The 20647-nt window shown below is 38.1% G+C and overlaps 1 protein-coding gene and 1 non-coding gene across 2 annotated transcripts in view; one reads left to right on the forward strand and one right to left on the reverse strand.

Annotated features, from left to right (window-relative positions):
• Nucleotides 1-20647, reverse strand: part of Prr14l (proline rich 14 like) — a 59578-nt gene that overhangs the window by 10263 nt on the left and 28668 nt on the right. The window contains exons 5-8 of the mRNA XM_026408955.2: nucleotides 9044-14288; nucleotides 5787-5858; nucleotides 4769-4940; nucleotides 3441-3547 (exon numbers count right to left, since the gene is read on the reverse strand). Of these exons, the coding sequence (XP_026264740.2) occupies nucleotides 3441-3547; nucleotides 4769-4940; nucleotides 5787-5858; nucleotides 9044-14288 (5596 nt within the window). The remainder of the gene's footprint in view (nucleotides 1-3440; nucleotides 3548-4768; nucleotides 4941-5786; nucleotides 5859-9043; nucleotides 14289-20647) is intronic.
• On the forward strand, nucleotides 19008-19080 carry Trnae-cuc (transfer RNA glutamic acid (anticodon CUC)). Its single transcript has one exon. It is a non-coding gene; the product is annotated as a tRNA-Glu (tRNA).

Below are 20647 nucleotides of genomic sequence, written 5' to 3' on the forward strand. Positions count from 1 at the left end.
GCCTTGAACTTGCCACCTTCTCCCACCTTGATGTTCAGCCTCATCTTGAGCCCTGAGGAATGGAGCTGGCCTTGTATGGACTAAGACCCCTGAAACTGTGAGCCCTCAAATAAACTCTTCCTCCTCTATAGTTGTGCTGGTCAGGTCCTTTAGTCACAGCATCAAAAAAGGTGACTAAAACACCAATTAAAATAAAAAAAAAAAAGCCTGGAATATATATTAGAACTATCAAATAATTATTGGCCGGGTACATAGCTCAGTTTACTTGTCTATTATGCACAAGGTCTTGGGTTCAATCCCCAGCCTATGAAAAAATAAATAAATAGGGCTGGGGATGTGGCTCAGTGGTAGAGCATTTGCCTAGCATAATCAGAGCCCTGGGTTTGCTCCACAGTACTGCAAAAAATAAAATAAATAAAATAAATTTTTTTTTAAAAAAAGTGTTTTTTTTTTTTTTTTTTGTACTGGGGATTGAACTCAGGTGCATTTGGCCATTGAGCCATATCTCCAGATCTACTTTGTATTTTATTTAGAGACAGGGTCTCACTAAGTTGCTTAGCACCTCGCTTTTGCTTAGGCTGTCTTTGAACTAATGATCCTCCTGCCTCAGCCTCCCAAGTGGCTGGGATTAAGGTGTGCACCATCGTGCCTAGCTAAAGTGACTTCTTTTAAATAAGTTATAAAATTGTATCAAATCATACACTGAAATATTTAATTCAATTATTCCTCAATTCACTTTCCAATTTCTATTATTACCAAAACCAAAAATTATACAATAATTGCCATGCAGTCCCAGCCCTATAATGTTGTTTTATCATTATTTTTTAAAAAATATTTTTTAGTTGTAGTTGACACGAACCCAGGGCCTTGCATGTGCTTTTCAAGTGCTCTACGGCTGAGCCACAACCCCAGCCCCTATAATGTTGTTTTAATAAAGTTTTATTATTATATGACTTTCATTTTGACTTATGGTAAAAATCCACCCTGTATGTTCCACAATCTGTTTCTTTCTCTCTTTGTTATATGGAAACGAACCGAGGGCTTTGTAATTGCTACTAGACAAGCATTGTACCCCTGAGTTTAATTTTTTTTTTTTTTTTAATTTTGAGATTGGGTCTCACTCAATTGCCCAGGCTGGCCTTGAACTTGTCATCTTCCTGCCTTGGTCTGGAGGAGCTGGGATTATGGGCCTGGGTTACTATGCCTGGCTCAATATCTAATTTCAATGTTTTGTATTTTTTGTCTTAAAAGTTCAGTTACCACACTTACTTGAATTGCAAAACAGAAGTTAGGAAAAGAATGATTTCACTGATGGGTTTGAATAATAAATTGCCTTTGCCAATTAAATTGCACACCAAGGATTTTCCATAAATTTAATGCACTAAATATGCAACTTCAGGGTTTTAAAATATTTCTGACACAGTAAGAAAAATATTCTGTCAAAAGATAAAGAAATCTTTAGGTAAATTTGTTAAAAATTCTGTCTTTTCCAACTCCCTTTCTGTATATTGAATTAAATAAAGTACATCTAAGCAGTAACAGACAAATTTCTAGGGCATTTGAGAGTTACTGTATCTATCTGGTATCCTTCTCAGACACTGAGACAGTAAAAATTGCCTTCAATGCCTGGGTAACAGAATCTTTATGATTCAGTGCTTTTCAATCCTTATGATTTCAGTGCTTTCATCAAATATAATGATGACAGATCACTGCAATCTTTGACCATGTAACTTGCAAAAAGTTAATTGAATGACTTGCCATTATTAAAACTCTTTTCACTTCCATATTTATTTACATAAGCAAGGTTCTCCAGACATACAAAAATAAGACACAATACCATTGATGCTGATACCATACCAGGCAGAATGGCTGTCATCAAGAATACAAATAATAATAAATGCAGGAGAGGATGTGGAGAAAAAGAAACATACACTGTCGGTGGGACTATAAATAGTACAACCACTATGAAAATCAGCATGAGGGTTCCTCAAAAGACTAGGCATGGAACCACCATATGACCGAGCTACACGACTTCTTGATATAGCTTCTTGGTGTAGCTCCTGAAGAATTAAAGTCATCATACTACAGTGATATATGCATACCCATGTTTATAGCAGCACAATTCACAATAGGCAAACTATTAAAGCACCCAGGGTGTCTATCAACAGATGAATGAAAAAGAAAATGTGGTGTATATGTAACAATGGGGTTTTTAAAAAATATATATAATTTTAGTTGTCAATGGACCTTTATTTAATGAGTTTATTTATATGTGATGCTGAGAATTGAACCCAATGCCTCACACATGCTAGGCGAGCGCTTTACCACTGAGCCACAACCCTAGACCCCACAATGGGGTTTTATTCAGCCATAAGGAAAAATGAAATTATGTCATTTGCAGGAAAAATGGATGGAACTACATTCCATTATGTCAAGTGAAATAAGTCAAACTCAGAAGGTTAAGAATCATATTTTCTCTCATATATGGAATCTAGAGAATTTAATGGAAAAGAAAGGTGGGGGCAGAACTCATGGAAATCAAAGGGAGATCAGTAGAGGAAAGGAACCAATGCATGGGAGGTGGTAAAGGAGGAGGAAAGTCCTGAGAATGATACTGGCCAAATTACATTGTTATATTGTATATGTGTGCATGCATAATATGTAACAACAAATTCCTTCATTATGTACATTATAATGCACCAATTTAAAAATGTGGGGGAAAAAAGACTATAACTGATGCTTAATCTATATCATTCTAGAAATACATTATTCAATATACAATACTAGAAATATTTAAAAACTTCAATAAAAATATATTATAGGATGATTAATAAAAAAATTTTAAGAGCTTAGGTATAACTCATTGGTAAACAAGTGCTTTTTTTGCCTGTAGTGCAAGGCCCTGGTTTCAATCCTCAGAACCAAAACAAAGGCAAGATAAAAATATATATAAATATTGCTGGGTTCAATTCCCCGTACCAAAAACAAAAAATAACAACAAAAAACAAAACGGGGAAAAAAAAAAACAAAACACCACCACCACCACAAACCCACATATACATTAAAGAGCTGAGCATGATGATATATGTCTGCAATCTCAGCAAGGAGGAATGCAAGTTTGAGGCCAGCCTCAGCAACTTAGCAGGGCCCTATGTAACTCAGTGAGAAATGGTCTCAAAATACAAAATAAAAAGGATGTGCTCAGTGGTAAAGCACTCCTGGGTTCAATCCCCAGTACCAAAACAAACAAACAAACAAACAAAAAATGACATTTTAAAAGCAGGGCATGACAATTATATTTTTGAAAAATTTTCAAAAAAAGTGAACTCAGGGGACTAGGGATATAGCTTAGTAGTGCTTGAGGCCCTGGGATCAATACCCAACAACACATACACACATATACACAAGAAAACCCAGTTTGTATTAAAAGAGAAGCTTACCTTTTAGGTCGAGGAAGGCCCATCGGCGTAAGATTAGGATCAGGCTTGGGAATGGTTTTCCGAATACGAATCTGTGAGACTTTCTTTAGTCTCTTCTCTGGCTCAGCCTGTTTTTATGGATTATGAAAAAAATGTTCAGGGCTAAGATGAATAAATAATTTTAAAAATTTTTAAATAATTTTAAAAAAATGTTAGGGTGTGCTGGGAAGCACACCCTAGCATGCACAAGGCCCTGGGTTTAATCCCCAGCACCACGAAAAAAGAAAATGTTCAAGATATAAAACATTTTAAACAAAGTCCCTTTTCTTGACATGGCATCCTCAGTACATCCTTAGTACATAGTAAGTAGCTCATGACAAAGCTCTCTCTCCTAATTTTAGCAACTATGCTTTTTACATTATTAAAGCAGAATTTACATTTAGTTTAGACACTGAGATTATTAATTCATAAAATTTGCAACCAGTGAAGGCATCAGATTTTACAAAATTGAACAACACTACTGGGTGTGGCGGCATACACCTGTAATCCCAGCTACTTGGAAGGCTAAGGCAAGATCCCAAGTTCAAGATTAGCCCCAGCAATTTAGTGAGACCCTGTCTCAAAATGAAAAATAAACTGGCATGGTGGCCCATGGCTGTAATCCCAGTGGCTCAGGAGGCTTAGGCAGGAGGATTACAAATTCAAAGCCAGTCTCAGCAATTTAGTGAGACTTTAAGCAATTTAGTGAGACTGTGCCTCCAAATAAAAACAAGAAAAATAAAAAGGATTGGGGATGAGGCTCATGGTTAAGTACTCCTGGGTTTAATCCCTGGTACCAAAAATAAAAAAGATCTGAGGAGGTAACTCCCAAGCCTACCACAAATAAACAAACAAAATGCCAAAAATAAAGAATACCATCATTCGCTAGCACAAGTGGCTCTTTTGGTCCAAGTTTCTATAAACACTCTTAAATGCTATCACCAAGAAAAAAGTATCTGGAAAACAATGCAAATTAAAAAATCCAAGATGAGCTTGGTGGTGCTTTCATGTAGTCTCAGCTACCTGAAAGGCTCAGCCAATAGGCTCATTTGTGCTCAGGAATTGAGTCCATCCTAGGCAACACATTGAAATCTGTCTCTAAAAGTAAACTAAGATGAATAAATAATTTTAAAAAATCCATTCTTTACTGGCCAAGCAGAAAAACTCATATTCTCTGACACTTTGCTGAAACTAAAGGTGGCTCAGTCTAGACTCACAGGGGTCTCAGTCTGTACCTAACATAAGATGTGAGTCAATAATGGTGACCCCAATGTCATCATTGCCTTACTCCACTGGCACTTCACATTTACCTCTTTCTGTTCCGGAGGGCTGCTCTGTGGTTGGGGGCAGGCTGCTGTCACACCATCCAGTTCATCAAACCCAGGAACTTGGAACTCAGAGCCTGAAAGCAGGAGTTTGCTGACAGCTGGTTCTGTTACCAAGCAAGACTTTGGTACCAAGGCAGTGAGTGCAGGCTCTAGCCTAGCATCAGAGAAAGAGAGAGATATATATAGATATATAGATAGATAGATAGAGAGATAGAGAGAGAGAGAGAGAGAAAGAGAAGAACCACATGAGATGGGTTCACTTTCTACTTCCAGCACATTCACTTTCTTAACATTCAAACTAGAATTGAAGACTTCCCTTCTATGAAGGAACGACATCGCCATTCAGCCTATTTTTTTTTATCACTTTGGGATATAGCCTAAGTCTACATATGTGAATTACAAGAATGTGATCAATCTATTTCATTGTTCTGTAGCATTTTTAAGAAAAAAAATGTAAAAAGGAATGGACTTTTGGAGGAAGAAAACATTTAGCGGACTGAACAAATAAACAGTGCTAAGATCAATCTCATTCAGGGAATAAAGTTGGCTAAGTGATAAGTCCTGAATTGAGAGGGGACTTCTGACATGATAAACTGGTTAATTTTTACTTTTATAAAAACTAAAAAATGGGCTGGGGATGTGGCTCAAGCGGTAGCGCGCTCGCCTGGCATGCGTGCGGCCCGGGTTCGATCCTCAGCACCACATACAAACAAAGATGTTGTGTCCGCCGAGAACTAAAAAATAAATATTAAAAATTCTCTCTATCTCTCTCTCTCCTCTCTCACTCTCTCTTTAAAAAAAAAAAAAAAACTAAAAAATGTTGATTATACATCCCTAGTTGCTACTTAAAATATAGCACATTTGAATCTCAGAGACAGCTATGAGCGGTAGATTGGATTTACCGAGATAAGAATCTCTCTTTCTACACACACACACACACACACACACACACACACACACACACACCCTACAACTGAAGTTTTGTGTGCCAGAGGCTTACCTCATCTGACTGCTGCTGGTGTTATATGTAACTTCCATGCCTGGAAGAGGCACATATGGTAACATGGTGTGGCTGAAGTGAATCATAAATAGAAAAGCAGCAGGTTAGAGGAGTAAGACAACAGGAAAGGTTTCTGAGTATCATGGGTATTAGCACATTATGTAAAGTCCTAAGAAAGATGAAAACCTCCTAATTCATGAGAAATAAACTTATGTGCCCATCACTGAAACAGATGCAGGTTGACAGAAGATTATTTTCTCACTTAAATGGAAAGAAGGTAGAGAAACAGAGGGAAGTAAAAGAAAGGAGGGGAACAAGAGTGAATTTGGGCCTTATACCTTTTCATCAAGTTGTTGAGTATGTATATTAAAGATTAAAGATAGCTGGGCTGGTGGCTCATGCCTATAATCCCAGTGACTTGGAAAGCTGAGACAGGATGATTTCAAATTCAAGGCCAGCCTCAGCAATTTAGCAAGACCCTTAGCAACTTAGCAAACCCTGTTTCAAACTAAAAAACAAATAAAATAAAAAGGACTGGGGGTACAGCTTAGTGGTAAAGTGCCTCTGGTTCAGTCCTTAGTACAAAAATAAAATAAAAGTTAAAAATATCTTCTACTACTTAGCTCAGTATTGTTAAAATTCACCATTTTGTATAATCTTACAAAATAGTAAGGAAAAACATTTTTCTTTAAAGCCAAGTGGCACATAAAACATGGCTATGTAGAAGAAAATTGCTAAGTTGATTCCTTTATAATTATAATTTATATATTTAAAGATAAAACAACAATAACAGCATTAATCACTTACAGAAGCATTCATAGGCTGGGTGCGGTAGTGCATGCCTGTAATCCCAGCAACTCAGGAAGTTGAGGCAGAAGGATCCCAAGTTCGAGACCAGTCTCAGCAACTTACTGAGACCCTGTCTCAAAATAAAATAAAAAGGGCTGGGAATGTAGCTTGGTGATAAAGCACCCCTGGATTCAATCCCTAGCACAATCAATCAATACAAACTTGGTACATGCTTTATTAACAAGGTATTTGTATGATGACCAACAACCCATTTCCCTTTACAAACAGGAAGAATGAAGCTAGGCATGGTGGCACACACGTGTAATCCCAGCTACTTGGGAAGCTGAGGCAGGAAGATTGCAAGATTGAGGACAGCCTGGGCAACTTAGAGAAACCCTGTCTCAAAATTAAAGGGCTGGGGACTCAGCTCAGTGGTAGAGTTTTGTCTAGTATGCATGAGGCCCTGGGTTCAATCCCCAGCACAAAGAAAAAATAAAATTAAAAGGGCTGGGGGTATAGCTCAGTGGTAGAGCACTTGTCTAACAAGGGTAAGACCCTGGGTTCAATCTCCAGTGCCACAAAAGAAAAGAAAAAAATTTAAAAAAAAAAGAAAAAAGAGGAATGTGCCTAGTAGCTAGGAAAAATAGATAATTCGTTTTTTTGTTTGTTTGTTTTTTTCAAGGAATACTGACAAATAGGAAAGAAAGGCAGAGTGAAATACAGGAAAAAGACCTGACCAATCAGGAATCAACAGATCTTGATCCTAGTTCTAGTTCAGTGAAAAACCTAATCAACTCAGGGATTGAGCTTAGAAAGAAACCTTCATGTGCCTAAGTCTCGACATTTATAATAAAGGCAAAAAAGGCTGGGCATGGTGGAGCATTCCTGTAATCCCAGCAACTTGGGAGACGGAAGCAGAAGGATTTTAAATTTAAAGCCAGCCTCAGGAATTTAGCAAAGCCCTGAAAACTTAGTGAGACTCTTGTCTCAAAATTAAAAAATAAAAGTAAGGGCTGGAGATGTAGTTCAGTGATAAAGCACTTCTGGGTTCAATCCCCAGTTTAAAAAAAAAAAAAAAAAGTGGTGGCTGTGTAGAGATGCTTGATGCTAGTCCAACCTGTCCTACAGAGTGAAGAGTGCTGGAAAATAAGGTTCAAAGGAAAATGTCCCTATGAAAACATAAATTAATTTAATCTGTTAAATCTTGTTTTCTGAGGTTATACATTTTACATTGCTGGAAAACACTTCTAAGTGTCTTTAGAAAAACAGCGAACTTCTATCTGAGCCCAGACACATGATGTCAAAGCACTTTTAGAGGCAATGAGTAGGAAAAGTCCCTATCAGTACCTCCTCTCCACCTTCTTGAATTTAAATTAAATTAAAAGCTAGATATAAGAAGTAAGGCCAGGTATGGTGGAACACACTTGTAATCCCAGTGGCTCAGAAGGCTGAGGCAGAAGGATTGCAAGTTTGAGGTCAGCCTCAGCAACTTAGTGAGGCCCTAAACAACTTAATGAGACCCTGTCTCAAAATAAAAATAAAAATAAGGGTTGGGGATATGGCTTAGTGGTTATGCACTGCTGGGTTCAATCCCTAGTAACTCTTGCCCCCCAAAAGTGAATATTCTTTTACCTACAGGACAAATGCTCATAATTCATAATTAATCTTTTGATTTCAGTAAGCAATGTTAGGGTTCTGTAGCATTTTCCCAAAACCTCTTTATTTATTTACCTCTCTGCTAAAATGCATAAAGAAATGCAAAGGTTCGAAAACTGGATATGCTGATATTTACATAATTCATTTCTTTACTAAAACAGTATTTATTCTGGCTGGGCAAGGTGGCGCATGCCTATAATCCCAGCGGCTCGGGAGGCTGAGACAGGAGGACCACGAGTTCAAAGACAGCCTCAGCAATTTAGCAAGACACTAAGCAACTCAGTGAGACCTTGTCTCTAATTAAAATACAAAATAGGGCTGGGGATGTGGCTCTGTGGTTGAGTGCCCTTGAGTTCAATTCCCAATACCAAGGGGAAAAAAAAAAAAAAGTACTTATTCTGTATTTTTACATGCCTAAAACTGAGTTAGATGCTGCTATATATATGCTTTGTGACAAAGATACAGTTACAAGCCATTGTGACTATTTACAATCTTTCACTTGTAATGACCATATGGTCTTTGTAAACTGGGGGCATGATGATAAAAGAAGAGATTCAAAAGACTGATGGTTTGAAGAATAAAATGAACAGAAAAAAGAATGACCAGAATACAGGTACAGATTCTATATGACAATTATGGGTATCCACACCTAAGAAGTACTGTTGGACTTTTCTCATCAGAGATCTGCCAAAATAAACCTCAAGTGCAGATACAGAGACGACTGAAAATGGCCTTGCCAAAAGTTCCTTTTCTCTCCCTAGTGGGAGGAAGCAAAGACGGGACATTTTTAAAGAACAAGGGACAGATATTACCTGCTTGTGGTGCCCAGACTTCGTGGTCGCTTGGAATGGAGAGCAGAGATTTCGAAGGAGCAGGAGGAAGGCCCATGCTGGCTCCAAATGGATAATACCCTACCCACAGAGTAGGGCAGAGAACAGAAGACCTTGTCTGCTATGGAGGCTGGAGACTTTAACCCTTTCAAGCCCTGTGTAAACTGGGTCATGAAGAGCCTCTGCATGGTAGGCATGTGACTAGAAAAGCTCCGTTTTTTTGTCCAGATTCGGTAACATCCCGGGGAACAAAGTGCAAGAAGTGTGTGAAGGCCAAGGACAGAGCAGTCTGCTCTGCTCTGGACTATGGAAGAGCCTCCATAGTCTTGGAGAGGAGCTACAGTCTGTTGAGAAGCCTGAGTGTGTGCCTGACTATGGAGGCCAGTATCTTCCCTGAATGTGGCCATCCCAGGGCAACTGTGGGACAAGAAAAAAGAAAAGGTCCACTTGGGAGGTTGAGATGGGCACTGGGGGGCCTCTCCTAAGGCAAGCCTTGCTGGAGCACAGTGCTCAGGAAAAGTCTGTGAGGATTCAGTCATGTAATCTGGGGCTAGTTTCACATGAAAAGAAACTGGGAGGATTTCAGAACCAAACAGCAATGATGGCATCTTGTTGCTCAAATCTATGAAGCTCCTTTTGATGGCTTCGAGAGAATGAAGTTCCAAGGGCTTACTGTCGGGCCTCTTGTTCCATCCACTAGCTGCCAAATGTGGATTCAGCTGCATTGCATTATATGAAAATCCATCTAGAAGCCTTTTGTATCTGAGGCGTTTGTAGCTTTTAGCCACTGGAAGAAGTGCAGAGGAACATCGCCGATATCTGAGTTTCTGGGTTTTTATGGCTGGGGCTAGTTTGGAGGCAAGGATGGACAGCTTGTTTAGTAAGGCTAATTCTTTGGTAGGCTTTCTATAATTCAGGCTCCTCAAGGGATGGAATGCAACAGTCCTCTGCTTTGGTATGTGGCTAAGCAAGCTCTTGGTAGGTAGTGTTTTGGATTCCAATCGTGCAGAAGCAGATGCAGCACATGAGCTGAGAAGTCTGTGTGCTTTTGTGGGGATGGGATCAGAGGAACTCTTTCCGAAGGCAGAACTTCTGATTTTACTTATTTTCCTCTTCATGCTGACTGGCTCCTGACAGGCAACTCTCTTACATGTTCTATGGGGCTGCTTCTTTAAGGGAAGCATTCCTTTCTGACAGGAAATGTTCACAAAGGCACCATGTATTTGATCATACCCAGCAGACCTGGGGTCTTGTGCTTTCTGAGGGGCATCAGGAAGGCATGGACCTGTGCACAACTCAATGTCCTTCTTTAATGGATGACATAAGCTTTCCTCCTTTTCAGGGTCTTCCAACCTCTGAAACTGTCTGGCAATGTTGCCCTTGGTTGGCTTTGATAGGGTGATTTCTTTAATCATGGTGGACTCATTTTTGTTAGCCTTAGGTTGGTTCTTATTTTTCACCACATCAGCCAACATATTAGATGATGCATGTTGTTCCAAAACCATATGTGTTCCTTTTTGATGTACTTGTTTCTCTTCCTTTGGCAACATATAGTCCAAGACCCACTGGCTTTGCTGTTTTTCAGCATCAGCATGCATGCCCTGGCATTTCAAGTGGGTCTTGCTCAAATTAGCACTATTACCACCTTTTACGGTAATCATCTCTTTAGATTCCTCCCTGACAGGTAAGTGACCCAATGTATCTCTCAAAGGATCTTCAGTTTCCTCTCTATTCACTTTAGTTGCTGTTTCTGCTGTCAAAGGTGAATGTCTATCAGTAGAATTCTCCTGAGAGTGATAATCTTTGCAAATATTATTTTTCACACTGATCTGCATACTGTCTCTTTCACTAGGATTACTCATATCCCTCAGAGCTCCCTCCTTCATCTCAAGCAGGACTGTGCAGTCTTCCATAGTTTCACACAGTATTTCACCCTCATTTGGTGTGAAGAGATTTTTCAGGTCAGTTTTTTTAACCTTAGTATCAGTTTCTGAATTTTCTCGAGCAGACAGACATAAAGACATTATCTCAATTGATTTCATGCTCCCTGGGGATACACAGGTCTCATCTTGGCATCTAGAAAACATCAAATCTTTTGAGGAAATTTCAAAGGGTATTTTCTTGCATGATACAGAATTTAATTCTAGTCCTGATCCTTTGGTTATTCCTTGTGTTTCTTTCAGAGATGTTCCTTTACCTTGGTGTTCATGACAAATATAATTTAAAGACATGTTTATTCTACCCAGTATTTTTATATTTGGTTCATGATCTGCAACTGACTCCATATCCTGAGCACAAGAATCTGAATACTCTTCCATTTCACAGTCTTTTAAAGATCTGCATACTTTCTCCTCACATGATTTTTTCATTTCAAGGGATTCCACTGGAGAAGCAGCAGCATTTGGAAGATATGAGTCCTGTTTAATTGTTCCTATAAATGTGGCATTCAGTTCTCCTCTCTGAGAGGAGGTACTCCTTGAGGTTTTATGGGATGCCAGTGTATCTTGACTTACACCACCACTAAGTGTACTGAATGCTTTAATGTCCACCATGCCTTCCATAGGCTTTTTATTATAGTCAGCATTGACCAAGTCTATGATATCATCTGTGAACTCTGCAGAGCCAGAAATATTTTCAAAGACTCCTTTTGAATCACCTTCTTTTGGACTATCATAAGACAGTGATTTATTACTGCTTGAACTGGCTATCAGGTCTTTTTTGTTGTGATTTTCCTCTCTGTTAGAATCTATGTTGGTCTCTCTGTGGTTACTATCTCGTGCCTCCTCAGCTGATTTATTTTTATCTCTGTACTCATTTGGACTGTTTTGGTTACTGTGGCAGTCAAGGACTTCACTTATCTTCTGATCAAGAGTTTCAATTGTTTGGTTCATATTCTTAAAACTGGAGAACATAATAGTAGAAGCCTTGTCCAACAATGTTTCAGGACTTGGAATGTTTGCAGATTGATTTAGTTCTCGTGTAGCACAATCAGAGATGTTATATTTATAAAACACTGTCTCTTTGGGTATATCTGTTTCTTTTCCATCTAGTCCTTCCTCATTGGGTTTGATGTGACTGATGGTGTGAATGGTTATGTTTGAAGCTCCACTATCTGACACTCCTTCTGTCACTTTATTTCTGATCTTAATTCCCAGAAGTCTACCTTTAGTTTCTCTCCTATCAAGTTCACTCTCTTCTGATGTACAACTCAAGTTACGGGTGCTATTTTCCATGGAGTCTTCTATTCCTTGGGAGTGGTGATCATTATGCAGAAACCCATCTTCACATTTTGTAACAGAAGAGTTCAGGATGATTTTGTTGGGTTCAAAAGAAGCACAAGCAAAACACATGTTATCTTCTGATGCATTGCTTCTTATACAATGACAGCTGGGGATATCCTGAGATTGAATATTTTGACATTCTGTGACAGAAACATCTTGAGGAAAGCCAGATTCTTCTTTTGTACTTTGGAGGAACCTAGGATGTAGATCTTCTGTTCTTGAGTCAGTCATTTCTTTTCTTCTTTCTAGGTTTCGTGGGTTGACATTTAAGGTAGGATTGTTTGAAGAGGCACCACATGTTTTTTCAACTAATGGAGAGATGTCTTTCATTTTTGTTGTAATGGGAATGATTTGAGCATCAGCAATAACAGATCTTCCATTCTCTAATGGAGGATGTTGGCTCTGTTGGGCATCTTTGCTTGTGGCTAAAGGCATCTCTCTGTTTATATTTAGTAGGGAGTTGGTTGGCAACTTCACATGGTCTTGAGAATTAAGGGTCACTTGATTTAAAACACATTCATTTTCTACTTTGTTTACAACCAATTTGTTGGTATCAGAAGATTCACTCATCTCATGGGCAATACTCTGTTCATTTAAATGTGAACTATTATTATGTGAGGTCTGTATAGTTTTTTCTGTCTCAGATCTATAATCCAATTCTAGAGATGGTGGTAACTGAACAATATCTTTCTTGGGTTTTGATACTTCATTACATACAGAACTTATCTCATCTTTTGGCATTAAAGTCATATGACATTTTCTTTTGGACAGAAAATCAGTACATGATGCTTCATTTAACTGGGTGTCACCTTCCAGATTTCTCTGGATGCTGACTAAGGAGTCAGAGTCTTTACTATAAACCTTTTCACTTAACAAACTGGATTCTTTAGTGGTTGTCTGTTCTGGCTCTTCATTCTGCACCAAGGAAGAAAAACTGCTTTCTTCAGAGTGTCCACCTGGATGCTTCATATTATTAACAGTTTCTCTATGGTCCTCAGGGTTTGTAAAGCTACCCTGAATATCTGAAGTGATTTTCAAATCATTTTTTTTAAACATTATTTCTGTGGTTTCAGTAAAAGCCTTGGGCATTAAAGAACTAGAGCTGTCTGTATGGGTTCTACCTTGAATGCAACAGTTACTGTGGATATTTTCTTTTGGGGAATTAACAGTCTCTTTTTCACCAGAACAATAATTACTGGCATCCTTTTCTGGTTGCCTGGATTTAATAAGAAAGAGTTCATCTCTTTCACTCCTGGGATTTAAAAGTTGTTCTTCACTTTCTTCTCTAGAAGCCAAGTTCTTACTTTGATCATCCTTATAAAAATAGGAACTGTCTGTCTTTTCAGCAAATCTCTTCAAGAAACCATAGCTTTCAAAACCACATTTTTCTAAGGATGTTGTTCTGGATTCTGGATCAGACAAACTTGGTGTGAAATGTGAAATTTCATAATTTTCTTCCAAGGGTTTTACAGCATCTGCATTTCCCATAGCTGTGGAACTATCATATGTAGAACAGCAGTTTTCATTATGGTGGCCCAGACTCTGTTGGTGATTGTCATCTGCTTCACAGACAAGGCTTAATTTACACAATTCTTCTTTCCCACTGTGCACTTTGGAAATGGCACTGTTCCCTGGTAATAATGACAACCAAGATGGACAAGTTTTTATTTCTCCACATTCTTTTTCTTTAGGAGTTGCTTCTGTTAATCCAGGGTCCACAAAGGTTAAAGGCTCTAAGGAAACTAATGTTCTGGTTTCTGAAACCTCACCACTGGTCATGATTTTGTCTACTTCTGGATATTCGCTGCACCCAGCTGAGAGACCTTTACTCACATGGCCATTCTTGTGTCCTTCATTATTATCCGTCTTAGTCCTATTGACCTTCATACCTTGTACATCTTTAACAGATTTCAGTGGAGTTTCAGTTGTAATCCATACTTTTCCTTCTGCACAAGAGAAATAAATTAAAAACAGTATGCAATCATAAAAACAAATTGCTTTACCTTAATGAATCATGCAACCAATGGCAACAATACCCAATTCAAAAAAAGAGGGTCACAAATTAGTGTGCCATACCATCAAAATGACTTTCTCTAAATGTTACTTAGCATTCAGCAATTAATGCTGGACAATTAAATACAACATAAAGACACATGCCTAATTCAGAATCTTAAGAAGTTTCCATTTTAAAACATTAATAGAATAGATTCACAATATAATAGCTTATATCATTAGATGACTATCTTCTTACTTGGACTTAGATGCATTACAGATAAAATTACTCTTTAAAAAAAAAGTTATGCATAACACAACATATACTAGAGTGTGATGGTGCACACCTCTAATCAAGCTACAGGCCAGTTTGAGACAGGAGAATCACAAGTTTGAGGCTAGCTTTCGCATCTTAGTGAGACCCTGTTTCAAAATAAAAAATAAAAAGGGCTGCAGATTTAGCTAAGTGGTAGGGCATCCCTGGGTTCAACCCCTAGTATCACAAAAACAAAACAAAATCTATATTAAAAAGATTGATGTATAAATTGAATAATTTTGAACCTAATTACCTACAATAACTGTCTCTGTATATAATAGAGATGATAATTATTGAAACTGAGTGACAGGCACATGGAGATTTTGTATATGCTTTCTATTTATGAATAAGTTTGAAAATTTCTATTATGAAACATTTAAAGAGAAAAATATTTCTTAGCAGAATGTCAGTACAATTCATAAAGAAGTTTCAATATACAGACTTTTTCTGAAATCCTAGGTATGGGGTGCAGTACAATGTAGTTCCTCAAATTTATTATTAATCTACACACAATATATACACATTTTCATCTTTCTTCCTCTTTTAGAAAACAAATCCAAAGCTACACACACACACACACACACACACACACACACACAGATGTGTGTATATGCATCAGATATGCACACAACATACCTATACTAAACCGATAAAGAAAAAAAAAATCAATTTAAAGATCGAATTCCCACTAAAATAAAAACTCTAGGGCTGGGGATATAGCTCAGTTGGTAGACTGCTAGACTCACATGCACAAGGCTTTGGGTTCAATGCCCAGCACCACAAAAAAACAAACAAACAAAAACCCCCAATTGTATTAGGATAAAGATTATGTTGGGTTTGTTCTCTCCTCTTCCTTGTTGGCCAGCATAATGCCTGATATATAACAACACTCAATGAATATTTGTAGTATTAATGAATGTACAGAGTTAGGTCATATCAACAAATGTCATTAACAGTGAGTTCCTAGGCTTCTCTATTCATTTCTCAATAAGTACCAAGAACAGCAATTACTAAGAAAGAGCTATGGATGTCTTTGAAGCCCCTTGACTCTATGATAACTTACCTCTCTGGGTCTCAAGTTTCCTCCTTTGTAAAAAGCATCGTTAGTACACTTACCTCATTGCTATATGCAGGACTGAAGTAAATAATATGTGTAAAACACCACCTGGTACAGTGCTTGCCATATAAAGAAAAGATGGCTTTTCTTTTTGATTCCTTATTTTACTGCACCTAAGAGTAGTCAATTGATAATAACTAGGCTTGGAACAGTACTTATATATTTGGAGTCTGGGCTAGGGATGTAACTCAGTGGTAAAGGATATGTTAAACATATGAGAACTTCTGGCACCAATTAAAAAAAGTTTTTGCAGTGATGGGGACCAAACTGAGGACATTGAGCATGTTAGGCAAGCACTGTACCATTCAACTACATCTCTAGTCTCCCAAAATATTTGGAGTAAGCAAATACTAGATGGATAAATATATACTAAATTCCATAAGCTTGCACAGATACCAGTAATCAACAAAAGGCAGACTTGAAATCCTAATTTCCCACACAATATTTATTACCGTGAAACTAGTCTATTTTATCACAGCAGAAAATGCTACTCTACTCATGAATTTCTTAACATGAGTACTCCAAATGGTTTTATTTTATCCTTCTACTGTATGCTATACCATTCATTAAACCATTTGTTCCACACCATCCTAGCTGTACCTCTCACTGTATCTGCTCAAAAACATTGTAAAACTCTTTATCCATCCCCAAACTGTTTACAGTTGATTTACTTTGTGCAAGGCACTTCAGGTGAGACTCTTCCTCAGAGCCACTACCTGCAGAAGAATACTCATTCTTAACTTAAGTGAAGAGTTTTAGGGAGGAGGCAAGAGGACCACCACTTCCCAGGCGACGTAGCTGAAGGCTAGGTGGGAAAGAAGGGTTGTGTAAAGCTGCAAAGCAAAATTACACTAATCCCATTCTTTTGACTTATTTTTAATCATGTATTTTGAAATTTCAGAGAACTTTAAAGGAGAGTTTGAGGTAATTTATTTTTATTACAAAGTTTTCAAAAGTCTAGGGAACACTGACCTGGTCTCTGTAATACATGGATAAAGACTCACATACTGTATAGAATTATTATGAAGATTACAAGAATTAATATATGTACTCTCAAAAGTGTCAGAGAGGACATGTTCAGTTAATGCTAGCCATTTTTATTATTCCTTGGAACTCCTACTCCCTTACATACAAGCTCTATCAAGACCTCTATATGGGCTGGGGTTATAGCTCAGTGGTATAGCACTTGCCTACCATGTGTGAGTCACTGGGTTTAATTCTCAGCACAGCATATAAAGGTCCAACAACAACTAAAAAACAAAAACAAAAAAACTTTTTTAATTAAAAAAAAAACTCTCAGTAATACTATTTCTCAATTATTTATTTTTAATTTTTCTTTTTAAAAATATTTATCTTTTAGTTGTAGTTGGACACAATATGTTTATTTTATTTATTTATATGTGGTGCTGAGGATCGAACCCAGGGCCTCATATGCGCTCAGCGAGTGCTCTACCGCTGAGCCACAACCCCAGCCCTATTTTTCAATTATTCAATATACCACTTCTACTAGGCACAGAACTACAGTCCCAGCTACTTGGGAGACTGAGGCAGGAGGATCACTTGAGACCAAAAGTCCAAGACTAGCCTGGGCAACATAAAACCTTATTATAGAAGTAAATAAATAATGAAAAATAAAGAAAAAAATGATTACTTCCATGAAACTGGAAGGACAGAAATGGAATTTTAATGATTGTTGTGGGTTACACTCTGGTTGAAGGAAGAGTTGGAAGATCAGGGAAGCTATCACAAGTATTAGGAACAAGCAGCCAGGAATGGTGGCACACACCTATAACCCCAGTGACTCCGGAAGCTGAAGCAAGAGAATGGCAAGTTTGAGGCCAGCCTCTAGAACTTGGCAAGATTCTCAGCAACTTAATGAGACCCTGTTTTAAAATAAAACAATAAAAAGGGCTGGGGATGTAGCTCAGCATACAGTGCCCCTGGGTTCAATCCCCAGTACAATAAAAAAAAAAAAAAAAAAGTATTTGAACACTGGAGAATGAAATTAACATTCTGTGAGTTATGTTACTCAGCTTGAGATGATCATGGACTTCTAGCTCTACATCTAAAAAATATTCACATTTGCAGGAGTTGGCAAGCTAATTCTAAAATTTATATGAAAATTCAAGTAGAATAAAACACCCAAAACAATCTTTAAAAAGAATAAGGTAAGTAGACTTAGACTTCCTGATTTCAAAGCTTACTATATTGCTACATTGTCAAGATAATAACATAGGTTAGACATAAATATCAACAGATAAAATGAGAAGTTCTATAGTTTGAATCTTATATATTCTCCAAAGACCTATGTGTTAAAAAAGCTTGGTCCCCAGCCTGTGGCACTACTGGCAGGTAGTGGAACACTTAAGAAAAGAAAAGTTAAGATTATCAGGGGCATGCCCTGAAAGGGGACTGTGGGAGTTGGGTGGGGGTGGCACACACCTGTAATCCCAGTTACTTGGGAGGATGAAGCAGAAGAATCACAAGTTCAAGGCCAGCCTGGGCAATTAGCAAGGCTCTGTCTCAAAATAAGATAAATAGTGCTGGAGATAGAGTTTAAAAAATAAATAAATAATAAAAAGGGGAAATACCTGGCTGGGGGTATAGATCAATGGTAGAGCATGTGCTTAGCATACTCAAGGACCTGGCTTCAATCCCCAGCATCCCACTCCAACCCCCCTGAAAACAAGGAAGGAAGAAAAAGAGAGAACCAACCTGGGCAGAGTACAAATTTTGGCAGTGGGGCCCCTGAAGAAAGAATACAAGAAGTAGATTTCTAAGAAGCATCATTTAATTTTCAACTTCATAGTAAATGATGAGGCAGCAGATGCATGACCTTGACCATGGCAAAGCAAGCTGAAATGCTGATAACACTATCAAAGATAATGTACATCTGGTTAAGTCAAATCCATGGTGGTTGTAAATACTTCTCGCATCCCCCAGACTTGAGGTATTCATAAACTTGCCTTCACAGAACTTTCCTCTCTGCCTTGCTATGACAGTCTGTGACTTTGGGTAGCTAAACTTGCTTTCTTGTGTGTAACATGGAATATCTTGGAAGATTCCTGGGAGACTAAATTAATACATATTATATTGAGGCTATTAAAGATTCCAGTAAAGTTGCTGATTTTAAGCTCCCCCATATCAAACAGAAAACCTTACACATGGCTTTGGGGGTGAGTTGGGGAAATCAAATGACTGATTTTGTCAGTTTAAGTCATTTAAAAAAATGGTGGTGCTGGAGATATAGCTCAGTTGGTAGAGTGCTTGCCTCTCATGCACAAGGCCCTGGGTTCAATCCCCAGCACCTCAAGGAAACACACACACACACACACACAAAAAAAAAAGTGAGTGGCACACATCTGTAGCCTCAGTGATTTGGGAGACTGAAGCAGAGGGACCATAAGTTCAAGGCCACCTTCAACAAATTAATAAGACCTTGACTCAAAGAATAAAAAAAGGACTAGGAATACAGCTCAGTGTTAAAGTTTCCCTGGGTTCAATCCTCACTACTACTACTAGTAGCAGTATTATAAAGAAGAATAGTGGGGCTGGGGTTGTGGCTCAGTAGCAAAGCACTTGCCTCGCACATATGAGGCACTGGGTTCAAGCCTCAGTACCACATAAAATAAATAAGTAAAATAAAGATATTAAAAAAAACAAATAGTGGTCTGGGGATGTAGCTCAGTGGTAGAATGCTCACCTAGCATGTATTAAACAGAGTTTAATTCCCAGTACTGAAAAAAAAAAAAAAAAAAAAAAAAAACCCAGCAGTGGAACAGGAAGAAAAATGGCATTGGGAAGAACCTGGTGTGGTGGAGCACACCTGTAATCCCAGGCTGAGGCAAGAGGATAACAAGTTCAAGGCCAGACTCAGTAATTTACCAAAGCTCTAACAACTTAGCAAGACTTTCCCGCAAAATCAAAAATAAAAAGGGATGAGGATGTAGCTCAGTGATAAAGTGCCCCTGGATTCAATCCCCAGTACCAAAAAAGGAGAAAAGTACATCTGAGTAGTTTATCTGTGGACACTTGTATCTATGTCCTATGTGAATTAACTTTTTAGCTTTTTGGTGGAAAGTAGCTACGTAAGCCTGAAAGAACAGTTTTTGTTTTGTTTTGTTTTTTCCCCCTTTTTGAGTAATGGAGGGATTGAACCCAAGGGTACTATGACTGAGCTATATCCCCAGTATCTTTTATTTTTTATTTTGAAAAAGGGTCTGGCTAAGTTGCTCACACTGGCCTCAAACTTGAAATCCTACGGCCTCATCTTCCTGAATAGCTGGGATTACAGGTGCATCACTGGCAGATTATTTATTTATTTATTATTTTCAGTGTGTGGTGCTGGGGATTGGCCCAGGATGTTGCACATGTTAAGCAAATGTTCTACCAATGAGGTATAGCTTCAACCCTTAAAGGACACAACTCAGGTTCTTCTAAAAGGTCATTTAGGAGCTGCGGCTGTAGCTTTGTGGTAGAGTGCTTGCCTAACATGTGAGGCACTGAGTTCTATTCTCAGCACTGCATATAAATAAATGAACAAAATAAATGTCTAAAAAATATTTTTTCTTAAAAAAAGGTCATTTAGTGTTAAATGAAAGTGCAGTTCAATACAAACAACATAAATCTTATGGAAGGATGTGGGTAAAAAAAATGCCAAAGATTAAGTCATACTGGAATCCCCATGAAAAGATCTTAGGGATGAGTTGGGGGCCACTATACTGAATCCCCTGTAAGCCCTAAAAACACTGTGAAACTTATAGACAAAACAGTATTTCTCTCTTTAGAGCAGTGTCCTTTAACACATACTGGACAGTCAAGTCTTTGAGCCACAGAGAAAATCTGTAGCAGTAGGAAGCAGGGTGATAAACCAGGACAAA

This window comes from Urocitellus parryii, chromosome 3, assembly GCF_045843805.1.
Source record: "Urocitellus parryii isolate mUroPar1 chromosome 3, mUroPar1.hap1, whole genome shotgun sequence".
NCBI lineage: Eukaryota > Metazoa > Chordata > Mammalia > Rodentia > Sciuridae > Urocitellus > Urocitellus parryii.